This window comes from Musca vetustissima, unplaced genomic scaffold, assembly GCF_032173495.1.
Source record: "Musca vetustissima isolate MV318-11 ecotype Yass unplaced genomic scaffold, APGP_CSIRO_Mvet_v1 utg11886, whole genome shotgun sequence".
Lineage (NCBI taxonomy): Eukaryota > Metazoa > Arthropoda > Insecta > Diptera > Muscidae > Musca > Musca vetustissima.
The window spans coordinates 20,153-40,588 of record NW_026888279.1 but is presented as its reverse complement, the minus strand read 5'-3'; the positions used below and the strand labels follow the sequence as shown (position 1 = coordinate 40,588).

General features: G+C 32.7%; 1 protein-coding gene across 1 annotated transcript in view; it reads left to right on the top strand.

Annotated features, from left to right (window-relative positions):
* Nucleotides 1-8,607, top strand: part of LOC133336127 (E3 ubiquitin-protein ligase parkin) — a 48,918-nt gene extending 40,311 nt beyond the window's left edge. The window contains exon 6 of the mRNA XM_061544424.1: nt 8,385-8,607. Coding sequence (XP_061400408.1) covers nt 8,385-8,591 — 207 coding nt within the window. The 3' untranslated portion in view covers nt 8,592-8,607. The remainder of the gene's footprint in view (nt 1-8,384) is intronic.
* Nucleotides 8,608-20,436: the final 11,829 nt, after the last annotated feature.

The window sequence follows — 20,436 nt, the reverse complement described above, 5'->3', positions numbered from 1 at the left end:
AAAATTCGTAGGCGCTAAATGAGGTTTTCATCCAAAGACGATAGTCTAGAACTGTGGTCATGGTCAACGAAAACCCACAAAATTCTTTGAAATTGCGAGGGGACTGGGAAAACAAAATCTAAAGATGACTTTTTCTAATTTTCTTTCTTTTCTAGAGCGCACAACAGGTCACTCACAGCCTTAGGAGTATGTCCTAATATTGGACATGTGGTGGTATAAAACACCCCTTTTTTCAATCTAACTTAACCATCTCAAATATTGCGATCTCTATCTTGATTTCAACAGACGGTAAGACGAGCGTGAATAAATCGACATAGAATATATATGGGCAATATTGCCAATTTTTTAATATTCCATTTTCAATCAGCTTTTTTGTTTTTTGTGGCACATCAATGATTTTTGGTACACATACAGTGAGCAAAAAAACAACTTGTACACTTGAAAAAATTAAAACAAATTTAAATATAAGGTAAAAAGTATGACGATAGTTTTATATTTATTGAATAAAAAATAAAGTTTGAGATCCATTTTTAATTGTACATTAAATTAATTTTCATGATTATCACATATAAAAGAAAACAAGAACGAAGTGCTTTGTCTTGTACGAATACAAAACCATCTTTCAAACCCATCTTTTCGGCAGATTGGATCAAATTATTATTTAAAATATTTAAATAGTCTGTTTTGGTAATTTTTCCTTCTACAAATATAAGGTTACCTACTCCATTTGCACTCATATAACCCCAAACCTTTACATTTCCACCTCCGTGTTTAATGGTATGTGTAATATTACGTGGATTTAACGCTTCTCCTTCCTTTCTCTACACGTTTTTTCGGCCGTCACTACCAAAAATATTAAATTTGGACTCGTCAGTGAAAATTAATTGTTGCCAAAAATCATTACTTTTGTTTACAAAGTCATTGGCATACGCAAGTCGTTTTTTTATATTTGGTTTAGAAAGAAGAGGTTTCTTACGGCCTGCGTATGCCTTTAAATTTTTATAGTTTGTGGAGTTATATCGACTATTTCGGATTTTTTTAACTCATATGCTATTTTAACAGCGGAAATTTTCGGGTCTTTTTTGACAAAATTAAGTATTTTCCTTTCAACTTGAGCAGTGTTAATTTTTTTGGGGCGGCCATCTCCACTAGGTCTTTCCAAAGATCCATTTTTTGAAAGTTTTTATAACATAATTGACCGTACTATGCGGTTTATTCACTATTTTAGCGATTTCACGTATTGATTTAGTTTCGTTATGTAATTTTATGATAATTTCTTTTAAATCTTTCGACATTTGTTTTTTCGTCATGTTTTCATTTGTTATCACCAACTAATAAACAACAGATTGACTTAAATAAACACGTTCACTGATTTATGACTCAAATGTATCATGTATCGTTTAATAAAAAACAAAAGATCAAATATGCATTTAGAAAGAGAGAATATTTACATTAATTTGGATATACAATATTGTCCCATATTGTTAAAATAATTACAATTTTAAAAAACTTTTATTTATTTTAAAAGTTGTACAAGTTGTTTTTTTTGCTCACTGTATAGAGAAAAATGTTCTGACTCCGAAACCGCTCGCGATCAAATTTTTGGTTGATGCGCGCAAAAGTTATCGAGGTTTTAATTTTGGGCATAAGAAAAAAAATTACGCCGTTTATTATATTGACCAAAAACGTTGATATATATCCCCCTTAGTAAAATATGAATATGAATAATCACAAAAAAGTTGAACATCTTCGCGAAATATGATTTCTCATATATGATTTCTCAATAATAAAAATATAGGAGATTACGTCAATATTTTCATTATATTAATGACATGTATCAACTTAAAAATTAATTAAAAAATATCTGCATTATCTAAACACCATGATGAATCAAATGATATCAAAATTCAATCAAGTCTGTGTAGCGGTTTGTAAATTACAGCGACAACAAAACAAGATATTGAGGAAAATTGTTTGTTTTTGGTTCGAAGAAATAATGTCATCATATTTATTTTTTTAATTTTATACAAGAAATTTCAGAAAAAAATCTTGGGGCTGTTCTGCTATTTTACCCGAATTTCGCCGAAAAGTTGACAAATCTTGGGGTTCTATAAATAGGAATAAATCTTAAAATAAAACTATATTATGAAATATACATTTTAAATTGCGTCTAAATCGCGTATTTTTTAAAATCATTTGATGCGCATGTGGTTTCCAGGAAGTACTGAAGTAGCTCTACCAATCCATGCATATTTTGCGAAATTTCATTTGACGGCTAAGATGTACTACATGTTGCATTGAAGTACTCAAAAACTCGTAAAACGCGAATAATTTCCGAAAACTCCATATGCCATTAACGCGCTTCCGATTTCGGTGTGCACCCTAAAAAAATACATCGATCTATACGGATTTCAACGCGGTCCAGTAAGATGATCCAGCACAATCTATTTTTGATATTAATTGGGTACATCTCTCTTTCGGCTGAAGATTTTAATGCTCTCTTTTCGTAAAAGTACAAAATCCGTAACTGGTCATCTATTGAAACGGAAATTATCAACAGAAAATGCAATGAAATTCACGATATTTTCAACAACATTTTTTTGCCAAATTTCCTGTTTTTGGGAGGCCAGTTCCCACCGTTCTTGTAGATGGATTTTCACGAAGAAGATTTTATATCATCCGAAACGTAAAAAACCTTATTGATCGCGGGTACCCATATCATTCAGTTCACAGATCTAAAAATTTGGCCCGAAAAATAGTTTTTTTAAAAAATTTGATCGCACAACATTTCCACCTTCGGATGAGTATTATTCCGAAGCTGTGCATACTACATACACAAAATACATATCAAATTACTCAGATTCGCGACTACAATAATCTTGTAATAGATTTTTAGAAATTCCTGTTTGCGTATTAAAGCTAGAAGTAAAATTAAAAAAAAACTCTCAATATCGAGCTTCAAAATGTCAGCATCATTTAAAGGTAGATGCAGTTAAAATGTTGAAAAATGATACAAAAGGTGCGTTGTCCCCATTTTGTTGGCTTCTAGATTTACTTTGACACGAAGACCGTGAAATGAGTGGCTTAATCACAAATCGATAGAGAACATAAAAAAATGGTTCGCCTCAGCCTGTTTTTACACATTTTTACATTAAAGTAGACACAGCTTCCACCAAAATAAAGTTTGGAGGTCAATATCATGAACAGTTTGCAACGACAGATCAATTGACCCAAAACTATTCACTTTTTTCATATACTTAAGTAATTCCCTCCGCTTCAGCTATGTTAAAAAATTGGCAATATTGTCCATATATTTTATGGTGTCTCCGGTGAATATTTCGAAATTAAATTTTCATGTCTTTAGACGCTTTTTCTTCCATGTGGGTTCTTGAAGCCTGACATACAGTTTGGACAAAACCTTTGCAACTGAAATAGACTATATGGAAACGTTTTAGGTTCAACTGAAACTGTAATTGCGATTTTTCCCAGAAATGTTTGGTATTTTGCTCTAAAATTATTGATAAAATAGATTACTCGTTACTAGCTGGGACAAAACATATGCAACTCTCACGAATTTAAAAATACCCTTATTATAGGTATCAAAGTTTAAAATTTTAGTTAAGAGGTAGTTTTAATCATTATTTAATAAAAAATGTAATATACGCCCACAAACAATCAAATATAAGTGATAAGCGATGCATTCGAGTCGGGGTTACTAAAACGCATTGTGGGCAATTAGACAAACCCATTGTTGGCAGTCATACGATTGGAATACGACTAAGAGAGATATCTGAGGAATATAATAACTCCAGAAGTTCAATATCACATATAGTGGAGAAGTATAAAGCCACTAACCCAGTTTCGTTCACCCATGTAGGAGGAAGTCCAAAGAACAAAAGCCGTCGTACTGATACCTATAATAACGGTATTTTTAAATTCGTCAGAGTTGCATATGTTTTGTCCCAGCTTATAACGAGTAATCTATTTTATCAATAAATTTTAGATCAAATAATCAGTTGAACCTAAAACGTTGAAAAATACCAAATTAACCAATTTTCCAACATCAAATAAAGTGCTTACTACATATTTCCATATAGCCAATTTCAGTTGCAAATGTTTGTCCAATACTGTACATATGTATAGAAAATTATAAATATTTGTATGTAGAAATTATTCAGTTTAAGTAGTTCAAATTCAATTTATTATTATACGTCTTTATATATATACATTGTAGCGGAACATTAGTTTTAAGTATAATTTGTATTTGAATATGTTCATTGTAACGCATATTTTAACGTAACGTAACTATTATCAGATGTTATCATGTTTGCGATACCTAAATGAATAACTACATAATGATGTCAACGAACCGACAATTCTTCGTTGTGTTGTGCTTTCATCATATTCGTTCAGTTGTGTGTTGGAAAAGCTCTCTGTTGAGAGTATAAAAGAAGCAACATCAGCGAGAATTGTTCATTCTTGGTTTGCAGGTTCGTTTGGAAGGTTGTCTGGCTAGCACAGCACAACATCAAAGAAGATGTGGTCGCTGTACGCGATCGTCTTCTTGTTGTTGTGATGTGTGGCTTTTGAAAACAAGAGTAGTCAAGCATAATAGATTTGTGGACGCTGTTCGCGCCGGCTTCTATGTGCTGGGCTGTTGTTGTTGTTATTATTAATAATAAAACGATGGAATGTGTATACGTGGCGACGATGGTTGCCGTTACACACTCATCATTGTTTGTGAAAAATAATTACCAATTAATCTACATATTTTGTTTGTATAATTTCATTCTTGGTTTGCAGTTTCCAGAATTGTACATTCTTGGTTTTCCAGAATCATTACTGAATAAAGAGCAACTTTGTAACATTTTAAAGTAATTAAGGTGTTATCATTTCGGAAGGAAAATAGACTCCCTTAATTTGGCGCCCAACAACCACAATACTACGGCTATAAAGTGACCCCAATTGCGTAGCCGTAACCAAATTGTTATTAACTGACGCCCAACTGAGTGGCCCGAATAACGACATGGTGTATTTTTGGCAGTTTTTGGAAGTTCTCGGAATTTATGTACCGACTCTAGTGGCCAATCCGTGGCCCTATTAGTTTGGAAATAACCAGAACAACTGTTTTGAATGCTGATTTGTTGTTTTCTGTCTTTGGCGAAAACGTGGCTGAAGGTATTAAGGACGAGTTACTGCGTCGAAGTCAACGTATTGCTGCAAAAACAAATATGGTGTCTCTTACGACATAACAATTTATGGAACTGCTAGTTAATAAGCAAAGTGAGAAATGTGGCTCTTTCAGTGGCTGCAGCTCGAGGTACAATGGAGAGCGGAATCCGGTAAAAGTGGGGGAATTCATCTCTAGCATTTCAACGTACAAATGGCATGCCGATGTTGCTGGAAGGTGATGCTGCGGAATGGTGGCGTGGAGTCAAGTCGAAGGCCACAACTTTTGCCGATGTTGTAAAGATGATTCGTGACGCTTTCTCACCCCCTAAGCCAGCTTGGCGCATTTCTGCTGAAATAAATGAAACCAAACAACAGAGAACTGAGCCTACAGACACTTTTATTCGTAAGAAGAGAACCCTTTTTGCCCAGTTGGATTCAATACCGAACGAGGCTGATCAAATTGATATGGTGTTTGGAATGTTGCACGCTCAGATCAGAGAGAGAGAGAGAGTTTTCCGGCATAAAATTAAAAGTTTTGATGAGTTACTAGCTGATGCAAGAGAAGCAGAACAGTAAAATTAAAAGTTACACATAAAATCGTTTGCAGTAACGAAAATGTTATTCTGTAAAAATGTAGACAAATTGAAAAACTTTCAAAAAGCTTTTATTTTTGAACATTTTGACAACAAATTCAGAATGTTCAATATTGAAAAATATTTGTCATAAGTTAACTAGTATTTTGATGTTGTTTATTAACAACATTTTTAACAATTATTGTTAAACGCTGTTATAGAATTGAAATATTGTTTATTTTATCGTTATAATATTTCATCGATTTGAGAATTGTTAAAATTTGATAGTGAATCGACCCACAGGTAATACGTGAACGCGAGGTGAACTCTGGCTCTAAAGAAAGTGGTCGCCAAGGTGGTACGAAGCTTTGTTTACATTGTCGCAAAAAGGGGCACACGAAGGAAAACTGTTTCAAGAAACAAGATGAGATAGCAAAAGCTGAGGCAGAGGCAGCATTGGTCAAACCAAAGCTCGCTTGTTATGGATGCAATGTTCCTGGTTATGTTCGCTCTAATTGCCCTAATTCCAGCAAGAAATCGAATACTAAATCGCCAATGACGCACAGTGGGTTAGAATAGCTTGTTTTCTTGGATTATTTAAAAAATAAAATTTTAAGTATCGTTAAAATTGTTTGCACCCGGTTACAGTATATAAAATTCTACATCACTTGTCGTTAAAATAAATGTCAAAAGTGGTGTGGTGTTTTTGTAGTGAAACTTCAAAGTCAAACTTCATAGAAAATTTTGTACCAAAAACGGCTTCATTGTTTAATACAAGTGTTGCAGCAGTCAAATTAGCTAAAAGTCACATTGATCTCGCGACTGGTGCTGTTGTTGTGTGCTGTGTTTTCTTGTTTCTCATGTTATTTTTTCTAAATATTTGTGCTCTTCTTTTCCGTATATTATTGTTGTTATTTTTGTTTCTTTTAATAATATTCTTTGTTACAATAATATTTTTTTTGTTTATTTTAATAATATTCTTTGTTTGAGTTGTGCAGTTTCAAGTAATCGGGTAAAAGGGGTTTTTTATTAGCATTTTTTTATAAATACAAGTTCGAACGTTGTTTTTTATAATCGTCGAAGCTTATGATGAATCCATGCGCTGAACAATGTATGACAAGATGACATTTTTAGCTAAAGAAATAAAAAAAACGTACAAAAAGGCAAAAAAAGTGCCGAAATAACAAAAATAGATGTTAATTAAATAAAAATGCACGTGATGGTTATTGCTGTATCCAGTGGCCATGAGATTAATAATGAAACATTTCAAATATATGCACACAATACATGTATAATATGCCTACCACTTTGCACAAGTTTTTTATTCACGGACCCGAAATTGTGTCATATGCCCTTTTACATATTGAGCAGTTATCATAAGTTGGTGATTAAAGATGGCCTTGACTACCCCACCTATTTTAAAACAAGCGATAGACAATATGCCATTTGCTATTCATACAGATGCTAGTGCATATGCTTTGGGGGCAGTTTTGCTCCAGGGGGAGAGTCAAGAGGAACACCCGATAGAATATGGTAGCCGACTATTAAATAGTGCTGAGCGTAATTACTCTACCACTGAAAGGGAGGCCTTAGCCATAGTTTGGGCTTGTAATAAATTTCGAGGAAACATTGAAGGCGGAGAAGTAAGGCTCCTGACGGATCACCAACCATTGAAATTGCTTTTAAGCATTAAATCGCCAACGGGACGACTTACGAGATGGGGACTACAGATTCAACAATACAAATTTTTCCATTGAATATCTCCCAGGGAAAATAAATGCTCTTGCTGACATGTTGTCCAGACCACCATGTACAGAAGATGATCATAAAGAAAATTGTATTTGTGCTTTCATTGTGAATATCCCAAATAAAAGTGCGACACAGATTAAAGAAGAACAAATGAAAGATGCGTACCTAAAGGATATTATAACATCTCTGGAGAATCACGATGAAAATTCCCTAAAGTGGATGAACAGATGTTATATTCTTAATGATGGAATACTTTATTGCTATGGGAACGATGATTGTGATGATGCCCAATTGGTTATACCCGAACATGAACGGTCGGAAATTTTGAAAAATGATCACGATGACAGCACTGCAGGTCATTATGGAACAGAGAGAACGATTGCTCGTATTGCTAGTAGATATTTTTGGCCTGGGATGAGAAGCGTAACCAAATTGTTATAACATTTTTTTAAAATTGTGATACAATTTAATTAGACCAAAATACAATTCATATTTATATATAATAATTTTCTTTTGGTGTGGTTTAACATCAATTTCATTTCTACTGGTGTAGTCAAAATGTATTTAATTGGTAAAATATTTTTTTGTAGTCCAATATCCCTCCCTTTTACATTTAAGGCGCTTTATAATGATGAATTTTGTATTTAATTGTGAAATGTAGTTTACAGTCTTAAGGTCGAATGACTGGGTAATATGAAATATAAATAAATTATGTACAACATACGCGCGTAGGGAATTGCGATGTGTTCGCTAAGTGTGACCTACAAAGAGGCTTCTATATATTGGTAGTTTTAAGTTTTCTTCTCTATTGTGTGCGTTTTCTGTGTCTACCATTATTCTTATATATATTCTTTAATTTATAGCATTATACTTTTCTTTGTATTTTTATAGCGTGCTGCTGAAGCTCGATGGGATGAAGCGAGTAACGTTACAATTAAAGTTTCAACAAAACCGTGTCCTAAATGCCGAACTCCAACAGAAAGGGACGGCGGATGCATGCATATGGTTTGTACCCGCTCTGGATGTGGATTTGAATGGTGTTGGGTATGTCAAACGGAGTGGACAAGAGATTGTATGGGAGCCCACTGGTTTGGTTAATATGTCAATCAATTTATATTTTAAGAATAAAAAATATGTTTAAAAATTATACTGGTATTGATGAATAAATTTAAATATATATATATATATATATATACTAAGAAAATATAACCAGCTTTATTTTGAATATTTGATAGAGAGAAATCTCAATTTTATCCTATTCACATAATCGACTTATTCTAACTTTACAAGGGCAATCGACAAAGACATAAAAGTATAAATATACGACAATTGATACGTAAACAATTTCCAACAAATGACTTTTCATCTGTTGTTATATCAGCATCGAAGCGATTAAAAGCAAAAAAATAATTTTTATTAAAATTTAAAATTTTTCTACATTTTCGGTTATTGTATCCACAATTAGGTGGACTGGGATACCCATTAAATACATCTGTGGAAGATTTTCCTGTGTTACAAAGTGGTAATGAATATAAACGAAAGCGTCTGGAAGGTATGACAAATACCACAAATATTGATTTAGCTGATCTTGCTGGACTCGACGTACAAAATGTTCAACATAAAGCCAGTCCCGACAAACGAAGAGTAGTGCACCCAATTCGACTGCAACAACAGCATCGGCAAAGAACCCATGGTGCCCCCCAATAATACTGTATGACATCAGTGTACAACATCTAATAGAGCAACTTGTAGCTAAAATCAAAATTAAAAATATCAGCAGGTGAAAAAGAAAATTATATTTTTCTGATACCGTGGTTCACAGGGAGATGATAAACATTTAGCGAGATAAATCAGTTTCAGCACACACCTTTACACCAAAGGAATTAAAACAAGTATCATTGGTTCTGAGGGGTCTGTACCATATCACTGACATAAACCGGGTGAAAGTAGCTCTAGACAATGCTGCACCAGATGCAGTAGCGAAGGTGAATAAATATACTACTACATTTTCGATTAAAAACAATTACGACACTGGCCTCATATTGGTCTCTCTGCTTCCGGGCCAAACACTAAAAGATGTGTCACACATTCATGAACTGCTGAATTAGACAGTGTGGTGGGAAAAACCACACAAAAAGGAAAGAGAGATCCTGCCAGCGTTGGGACCTTTTATCCAAAAATTGTGCGTCCGAATTAAAATGTGTGAAATGTGACAAGAAACATTCTCCTGGTGAATGCCTTCGCACTAAAATTGAATCTTTTCAACTACATTGCGTTAATTGCAATGAAGCCGGACACCCAGCTAACTGGAAAGGTTGTCCAGCATTAAAGAAGTACTTGATAAATAGGAGAGAACATATCCAAAAAGCTCAGGAAAACAAAGAAGCAGCAGCGGCCAATGTAAAACGTGCCATAACATCCTCATTCAGATCTCCAAATAAAACATTTGCGTGCCTTTTAAGCCGCAAACCTCTCTGGATATTGTGAATGAACTCCTAACATTTGCAAATTATTTCCTTGAGGAAATGACACTCGAGCAAGAAATAAATGTTTCTTGCGGAATTTCAAAATATGTTAAAAAAATGACGCAAAGGTAGAGTTTTGTTTGCTCAAAAAAATAAAAGAAACTTATGGGTAATAGATTCAAGAGTGTCATCTTGGCAACCGAAAAGTTTATATAGATGGCTACAATTTTATATAAGATCACTCCTCAGTCGGAGTAGCAACTATAATTAAAAAATCTCTTCAATACAAACGCATTAATATAGATAGAGATAAAATTTAACTCTATTTTTGTTAAAATTGAGACAAATTTTGGCAATACAACAAAAAATTTAATTATTGGCTCAGTTTACATTCCCTCAAATATCTCTACACAATTGTTTTTGGGAAGCTTAGATAATCTCCTACAAGAGGCCCAAGTTTGGGATGGATTTATCTTAGGCGAATATCTTAACTCAAAAAATGGGGAGATACTTTGGATAATAATAATGGAAAGATTCTTCATAATTGGCTCCATGACAATTCTATGGATGAAGTCCGATTATGTGACTCCAATCCGCAGTTTCCAAGATCATCGTCCTTTTTGGACCACTTCCTGTTGAGCGAAAACATTATATATAAAGTATCACCTAATTTCACTTTATCCACCTTGCCAACTTTTTTTGGACCACTTTCAATTGCAACTTGAACTTCAACTTGATAACTATAATATGATATTGATGGCTCCATATATGTTTACATACAAAAACACGAATTGGAATCTTTTTCGTCGTGACATGGAAGCAGCCACGCTTAATAACATGCCTTCTACAGACAGGAACCTTTCAAACAATGAGTATTGAAGAATTTAACGCAACTTTTGTGACGGTTCATGAATACCATTCTAAAACCATTTGCCAAAAAGTCCGACATAATGACACAATTATAAATGATACGTCTGCAATTTCCGAAATCGTCCACAACTACTACTCCAATGTTTTCCGTCATTCAATACCAGAGCAATCTTTATCTGACCTAGACTCTAAAGTCTCATCTTGCAACTTCAATTCTTCAAATAATCGCGACACATATCATTTCATTGGAGCAGAACAAATAAAAAAGATTATAAACAACATTAGTAACAAAAAATCAAGTGGTTTTGATAATTTCTCAGATTTTATTATAAGAAGACTATCAGAGATAACAGTTAAATATTTTATAACTATCTTCAATAACTGTCCTAACAACTGCTATTTTCCAAAACCGTGGAAGTCAGCGAAAATTATTCCCATTAAAAAAAGCCAAGCAGAATTACGCCTAGGCGACTTTCGGCCAATATCGCTACTTTCGAACATCGGAAAAGTGTTTGAACATGTACTTAAGGAGAAATATAGTTCGGCAACTCTGCTCGTATAGAAGTGTTTTGTGCGTGTCTTTTAAATCAAATTAATAATTATTCATTTAAACGTGTCTGTAGTGGCGTATTAAGTGTTTATTAGTGTTTTTTCAACAAAATTTAATATTCTTAATTTCAAAATTGTGAAGTTTTTTCTAAAAAGTGTTTTTAAGTGTTCATTTGTTTTTCCAAATTTTTCCAAAAATTGTATTTGGTTTGTATTTTGGCATTTATTTCTCCTTCTTGTTTATTTTATTCCTTCGTTGTTTTTGTTAGTTTTGACATTTTGTTTTATATTCCCCACTTGATTGTCAGTACTAAATTTGCTTTCCTTAGCATAATTTCAGGCGGTTACGTTAATTCATTTGCTATCATTTTACATATCAAATAACTTCTCGTTTTTAAAGCATACTTTCAGGCGGTTATAAAATTTTATTAATCATTCATAATGGCTTGCTCTTTTAAAGACTGCAATATTAAAAACGTTAACGAACGACTTATTGCGTGTTATATTTGTGATAATTACATGCATCTTAAATGTGCCGAGTTTAATGGTAGGCAGTTTGATTTTATTACAGATAAGTCTAAAGGTCTCCGTTGGTCTTGTTTAGAATGTAGGGATCTAGAGGTAAATTTTCATCGTCTTTTTAAGGAAACTAGGTCTGAAATTTTAAATTTTAAAAAAAATTTCAATTCGGTTTATCAAAATTTTGAAAAAATCGAAAACATGGTCAATAAGTTTGAACTTCCCGATTGCTCCCCTAAAAGGAAAAAATCAGTTAATATTGCTAGTGGTCCCAGTTCATCAAATCTAGGTCCAGATAACTTAATTAGTCTGTACTCGCCTATAGTGGTAAATTGCCCCTCCAATATGGAAAGTGTAATTCCTGAAGGTAATCAATTGCCTGCTCCGGTTTCTAATTTAAATTTAGCTACTGAACTTAATTCTGAATAAACTTCAGCATCTACTTCTGCAACCTCAAAAAAATTATCCTTACCTCCTGCTATTGTTGTCAATGGCCAACCTTCAAATGCTGTTATTCCCCCTAATGTTGCTAATATTGGAACTGGACCATCCTTTTCAAACCAATTGATTGTTGTAGCTCCACGTAAAACCGTGTTTATATCTAGGCTTCACCCTAACACCTCTACTGATAATATCCGTGACTATGTGAAGTCTAAAATAAACGATTTATCCGATAGTGATTTAAAAATATTTAAATTCAATTCATCTCAACCTCGGGATATTGCCTCATTTAAAATAATAGTTCCTAATAAGTTTTTAAATTCTGTAGTAAACAATTCGTTTTGGTATCTTGGTAAAAGAGTTTGTTTTCAGGGAACGTCCATACATTCCTAGAACTGTGAATATTCCACCTGCTTCAAAAAACTAAATATAGTCTTACCGATTCTATATCAAAATGTTAGAGGCCTTAATACTAAATTGAGAAATGTGTTTCTTAAAAGTTTCCATAGTGATTATAAAGTAATTATTTTTACCGAGACATGGCTTAAACCTGATGTACTCGATACAGAGGTATTTTCCGATAATTATCAAGTTTTTAGAAAAGATAGAACATCTAAAAAAGGGGGAGGAGTTCTTATTGCAGTTCAGTTTCAGTTGATCAGGATATTGAATTTGTCTCTGCAAAATTGACATTTCTTGGTAACACTATATTCTTAACTTGTTCTTACATCCCACCCAATTCAGGAGTTGAAATATATTTAAATCACGCTAATTTTATTGCAGAAGTGTCTTCGTTACTTAATAACAATTCTTCTTTAATTTGCATGGGAGATTTCAACCTTCCAGGTGTCGCTTGGATCCCGGGTGATAATATATTGGATTATGTTCCCTCGACTTATCCAATTGTATTCGATGCTTTTTGGGATAAAATTTTTGAACTCTGCCTTTACCAGGTAAATGACGTATTGAATGTCAAAGAGAAACTATTAGATTTAGTATTTTCGTCTACGTTAAATATCTCAATCTTTAGAGGCTCTCCATATGTAATTCCTGAAGACATTTATCATCCTACACTCACTGTGAATTTAGAATTGAAAAATAATTCTTCTAATACTACGCCCGCAAAAACTTCATTTATCAGACGTAACTTTGCTAAAACTAATATTGTGCAACTACGTTCTTCATTGTTTTCAACTATTTGGGATCTAAGTGGTGACATCGATTTGTGTGTATCAAGATTTTACGAACTACTAAATACTTTTCTAAATAATTATATTCCTAATGTTAACAAATTGAATGATCAGAGTCCTCCCTGGTTTACACCGACTCTTAAGCGTTTACGCAATATAAAAAGTAGATTATTTAAAAAATTTAAAAATGCAAATACTGCTCTTAATTATGCAAAGTATTCATTGGCGAGGAGCCGATATAATTCTGAAAATTCTAGATGTTATTCTCAGCATTTAACACAGATACGATTAAACTTATTGAATAATCCTAAATGCTTTTTTAAATTCGTAAATTCCAAGAGAAGAGCACAACAATTTCCTAGCTGTATGAAACTTGGAAGTAAAGAATCATCAGACAATTCAGAAATTGCAAATATATTTGCTGACTTTTTTCAATCTTCATATACTCAAAATGCATTTAGTGGTCTATATAATTTTCAAATTGATAAATTAAATCATTTTCCTCGTTTCTGCTTAACTGAAGATGAAGTTTATTCTGGGTTAAAGGCATTACGTTCCTCATTTTCCCCCGGTCCTGACGGAGTTTCAACCTACATTTTGAAATCTTGTGCTAATGAATTATTTTTACCCCTTACAAAAATATTTAACTATTCCTTAAATACAGGTTATTTTCCGCATTTCTGGAGGTCGAGCTATGTTATCCCCCTTCATAAATCTGGTAATAGATGTTTTATAGATAATTATAGATGTATTGCGAAGTTAAGTGCTATACCTAAACTTTTTGAACTATTAGTTTCACGAAGAATATCACATTTTATAAAAAGTGTTATTTCCCCTTTTCAACACGGTTTTATGAAAGGCAGATCTACTACTTCCAATCTTCTTGAATTTGTTTGTCATGTTCATAATGGCTTCGCAAATAAACAACAGACTGATGTTATTTATACAGACTTTAGTAAAGCTTTCGATACTGTAGTTCATAAGCTATTGCTCCATAAACTTAATGTTATGGGGTTCCCGTCAATTCTTTTAAGCTTGATTTCATCCTATTTAGAGGATCGTACCCAAAAAGTTTTGTTCAGTGATGCCTTTTCTAAAGATATTGTTGTCTCTTCTGGAGTTCCGCAAGGAAGTCATTTGGGTCCGTTATTTTTTGTTCTTTATCTAAATGATCTTCGAATTCCATTTTTTATTCCAAAATACTAATGTATGCAGATGATGTCAAGCTGTTTTCGCATATAAATACACGTAATTCAGTTTATTTACAGTACGATTTACACTCACTCTTTAACTGGTGCAGTGCAAACGGAATGTCTCTTAATTTAAAAAAATGTAAGAAATTTTCCTTATTCAGATCACATCCAATACAATCCGATTACTTTATGGGTTCATACAAACTGGACAATGTTGATTCTTTCTCTGATCTTGGCGTCATCTTAGATCCTAAACTAAGGTTTCATCTCCATATCGATTCTTGTGTTAATAAAGCCAAATCTTTATTAGGATTCATTAAACGCTGGTCTAAAGAGTTTGATGACCCTTATGTTACTAAAAGATTATTTGTTAGTATTGTCCGCCCAGTCCTAGAATATGGTTGCATTCTTTGGAGTCCGTTTTATAAATGTCACTGTGATAAAATTGAGTCAGTTCAAGTTCAGTTTTTAATCTTTGCCTTGCGTGGCCTAAATTGGAACCCATCGGAATTACTTCCACCTTATAAAAGTCGATTATTGTTAATTAATCTTCCAACACTAGAAAAAAGACGTTTCATGTTAAGAGCATTATTTATTATTAAATTAACACGTGGTCTGATTGATTCACCTTTTCTTACGGGAGAAATAATTTTTAATGTTCCCTCTCGAAGAACACGTAATTTTGAACCGTTGAATTTGTCCATCGCGAGACTAATTATGAACTAAACAACCCAATGAGGTCCTTATGTGTAATATATAATAACATAAGTAATGTTATATGCCTAAGTAGTCCATTGCATGCTATCAAGAATTCTATACTGGGCTTGGAAACAGTAGAGCTTGAAATTTGAGCAGCAGTTGCAAATTTATATATTGTAGCTTTTGTTTACTGTTGTCTGTTTAATGTATGTTAACGTAATGTCTGTTTAATGTATCTAATTCTAATTTATATTTGTTGTATTATTACTAATTGCCGGCTGATGATCTATCTGTAGCCGGTGTTATTAAAGCACTACTACCCGCCTTAGCCCGGTCTTTGGTGTGTACGTGCTCCCTGCGTATAGGAAGGTAGCCCCCTCGGTCGGCAGGGGCGGGTGTGAGAGGCGTGGGAACGAACGTAAACTAAAAAAAAAATAGAGAAGGAATTTGTTATTGATCCTATTTCGCACTTTCAATTTCGTTTCAAAAAGGGCACTCTACACAATACGCCTTACTAAAATTTCATAATGATGTTTCCAATAATATAAAGAGCATAATGTGTACTGTTGCTATTTCTCTCGACATTGAAAAGGCGTTCGATTCCGCTAATCATAATGGAATATTATATAACCTAATAGACCTTGGCGTAGATCCCTACCTAGTAAAGAAGTTTTACAGCTACTTCTGAGAGAGACATTTTAAAATCCAAATAAGCGACTCAATTTCCACAACAGGATCAGTAAAAAGTGGGAAGTGTTTAGGCCCCTCTCATGTTCAACATTTTACTCCACAATTTTCCGCACGCGTCCGAAAATTCAAAAGCAATATTATATGCAGACGATTATATGATACATACACTTATCTCCAGCACAAGCATTAAATCTGGCGGCATATGATCTTGGCCAAATAAGTGTATATTATAAAACATGGGGCATTAGAATAAATGCTTCTAAATCACAAGCGATCTGCATCCGAAATGCTTCTGGAAAATGTGCCAGATTTATTGTTCCTGAACGTAAAACCTTGAAGCTGTCTTTAGATGATTACAACATTCCATTTCAACAAACACGCTAGATCACGTCTACAAAAGGGGAAACGATTATTGGAGACTTTTTCGTATCTTTTGAATAACAAATACCTGCCGGCGAACACCAACCTCCTATTATACAAAGAGGCGGTTAGGTCTGTAATTGTATATGGGTTCCCATATGGTTCACCATCAGTCCGACAGCAGTCAATTAAATTGAAATTCTAGAGCGGAAGGTACTGCGGAAATGTATTAATTAATATTTTAAATGTAGAACAAAGAGATTTTCAAACAATTACAAATGTATACGAAAACTCCAAAATCCTGCCATTTTGTAAATATGCCTTAAACCTACAACGGAAATTTGTAGAAAAATTAGAACATCTTGAATGAATGAAATTTATCTTGCAGGAAAGAATGTATCCTGGTCCGGATAATTAATTAATTTTTATATTTTATAAGTTCTAAGCACAATGTAACTGAACAATCGTATTGTGAACTTTATACAAACTGTGATATTTTTTTACACTTACCTTTTATAAACTTAAACATTATTTTTATACAATTATAATTTTTCTGTTAAGCCAATGCTTTGACAATTCCGTTTTGTTATTTATTTTTATTTATTATTTTTATTATATATTTTATTATTGACAGACTCTCGCTCTGTCCGTAAAAGTGCCGTGAGCAAGCCTTGTGTACCATATAAATTCTTGTATTATTTTACACCATTCATATCATTTTAGCATGTAGCTTTTCATCATTCATTGTGTATTAGAACAAAACGAATATAGTTCTAAGCTTACGTTTGTTATTATTTATTAAGTACATACATATGCAATCGAAAAGAAGAAGACTCAATAAAAAAATACTTAATACTTATGCCTGATTCCTCCTGGATATTTTTTCATAAACTATTTTATCAAAAATCATGTTGTCGTGTCTTTACGGCAAAGACATACAAGTATAAAGATACGACGAAGACATAATAGTATAAAGATACGACTATCGATACGTAAATAGTCGTATTAAGATACGACTATCGATACGTAAATAATTTTAATATATTTTGAGTGCATACCTCTGATTTTTTTTAACATTTTATACACACATTATATTTATTTACATAGTATTTTATAAAATCAATTTATAAAATATAGAAAAGGCGCCGAGTAACGAACACTATAGTTAGTTAAAATAGATATACAAGTATATATTTACAAGACTTATGATAATATGTTATGTCTGTTTAGATATTTAAACATATAATGGTTCTGAATTAGATGTCATTCTCATTATGGGTATTAAGTGCTAGACGTATTCCATGCAAGAATAAAATCAAGTATTTTTTCTATTCTTAAATTATTAAAAGGTGAATGGCATTTTATTAGAATATGAGAAACGGATAAAGTATCACCACAAAAAGAGCAAGAAGGGGCAATGCATTTTCGTAATAGTGGCGAGTGTTGAATAGGCATTTACCAACCCTGAGTCGGGCTAGGAAAATGCAATCGGATCTGCTCAAGTCAGGATTATAGCGAACCCTAGGAATTGTTGGGTTGACTTGTCTTAGGAATGTTGAGGAAGATTGCCAAATAATTCCATGTTTAGCTCGTTGTTTTGCTTTGTAGATATTAGTTAGGGCGAATGAAAAACAGGGCATTTCTGATATGTGAGGAAGGGCCAATGGGTCTTTTACCATAATGTCTGCGAAATCATTTCCCTTAATAAAAGAATGCGATGGTATCCATAAAATTATAACTTCACAGTGTTCTGGGATTTGCATTGTATCGTTGAAAATACCTCTTTTGTTTTTTAAAGAGCTTTGGCTACGCTCAGATTGTCCACGCAAATTAACGACTTTACTTCTTGTTTGGTGAAATCAATAGCGGTTTTGCCACCACACAATTCCGCCGTGAATATGCCTGCGTTGTCTGGCTATCTTGATTTGAAAATTGTAGAAAAAGTGTCTGTCGTTGTTTGTTTAACAACCGCAAGTTATGTAGATTCTCCATTAAATGAACCATCTGCATAAAGAACCGTGGCGGGATTAAAAGTATAAATTTTTTCGAGCAAAAGCCGTTGGTACAGATTTTGATGTCCTTTTGTGTGTCCTTTTTGATGGACAGATAAAGTTGTATCAATCGAAACGAATTTTAAAATATTTGTATGGCTTTGGATGGGTTTAGAAGGTAAAGGCACTACGTATGTCGAGAAAAGTCTTAATATATGGTCAATGGCGGTCATAAATGATGTATTATTGGCGGTGACGTATCTCCAAAATATATTGTGGAGTCTATAGGAAGGCATATTAAGGGCCTTGCTACCTAGGCTAAAATAAAACTTCTCCAATATGTTTAGAAAATCGTTGTAATTTCCCTCTACATATAAGGATTGAGCGAAGAAGTCCAATGGCTGTTCTAAAACATTTGTTTATAACAGCATTTAACTTTGAAATATTTGCTTTAGAAGTAAATCCAAAAATTGTGATGCAATGTGCAAATTATAGTTTTTCGTCCGAGTTGTGTTAAAAAAAATTAATTTTTATTTTTTTAGTAAAACACATTATTAATTAAAGTTTTTAACACTTTATTAATTTGGACTTAAACTCTATTTAAACTTGTAACTTTTAATTAATATTAAGGGTTCGAGCCGTCTTTCTAATTAAGGACCGGATAGTAATCTTCACCGTACGCGATTATTGAAATCTAAATGCAAACTTCAATTGTTGATGTATTTATGATTTTTGAGTTTGCTTATTAAACAAAGGAAAATATGAACAAAGGGTAATTAAATATCCTAAACATATTTTGATTTTATTCTCGTTCTTTGAATATGATATTTGTTAGCTCATGTTTCCGAATCATAAACATTATTGATTCTTGAATATAGAAATTGTATTTAATAGGAATACTTTAATGACCAAGGGGTCTTATTTGGTTTTGTATTACGATCTCTAAATAATTGTGAATTAGTCATTTGGGTGTGGTCAGATATGCTGATCGCTAACTCCCCCTGCCTTAAGAGATTCTCCCCGGATCTCTATCATTAGATTCGTTAATTTCATTAAATTTCTTTCTTAATTCTGATAACGCGAGTTCTTTTAATTCCAATTCAGTCCTTTTAACATTTTCTTTTCTTTTAATTGAATGTAATTTAATATATTTTCTAAATTTGAAACATACATATACTGTTATTATTAATACAAATACAATAATGATACTCAAAAATTTATTGCGGCTGCTATTTAGTTCATCTCTTATAGTTAAGAAGTTTATATTTTCAAAGTTCGTGGTTTCATTAAATGTTTCAATTACATCGAATATTGGTATTTTGTTATTTTTTAGATAATTATTAATTATAGCAGTCGGATTCTCATAAGTTGTATTATTTATTATTACATTATTATCAAAAATGATTAGGTATGAACCTTCTAATTTTGTTTGGTTTACAATATTGGTTCCTGATATTAAAATTACACCATTTTTTATTATTTCTATAGGTTTTGGTTTTCTTAGAATTTTTGTACATGAATGTTTTTACATTGCCTTGAATTTAGAATATAGCTTAAACATGTTTCTTTAAGTGATTTTTGACAGTATGTATTGTGCATTTCTTGTTTACAATTTTTTACATTATCGTATTGATTATGACATTTTACAATTTGTTTTTCAATTTTTAATTCGGTATTATTTATACTAATAGGTCTTACATCCACATCTGTAAAAATGAATTTTATATTATCCTTATGTACGATTCTGTTATTACTATATATTAATACTTTATTTCCTAAATCTTCCTTAACATTTTGTTTTTTGTATCGGGGTCTAGGTTTATTCAATATCTTTTCCTATATTATATCCCCATGTTCATATTTTCTTAATTGTCTCTTTTTATTCTCGCGTTCTAATACCTTGCTTTGCACTGTTTTCAATTTCTCTGGAATATCGGTATGGTTTACCTTATTAAATAATACTTCTACTGGCTGTA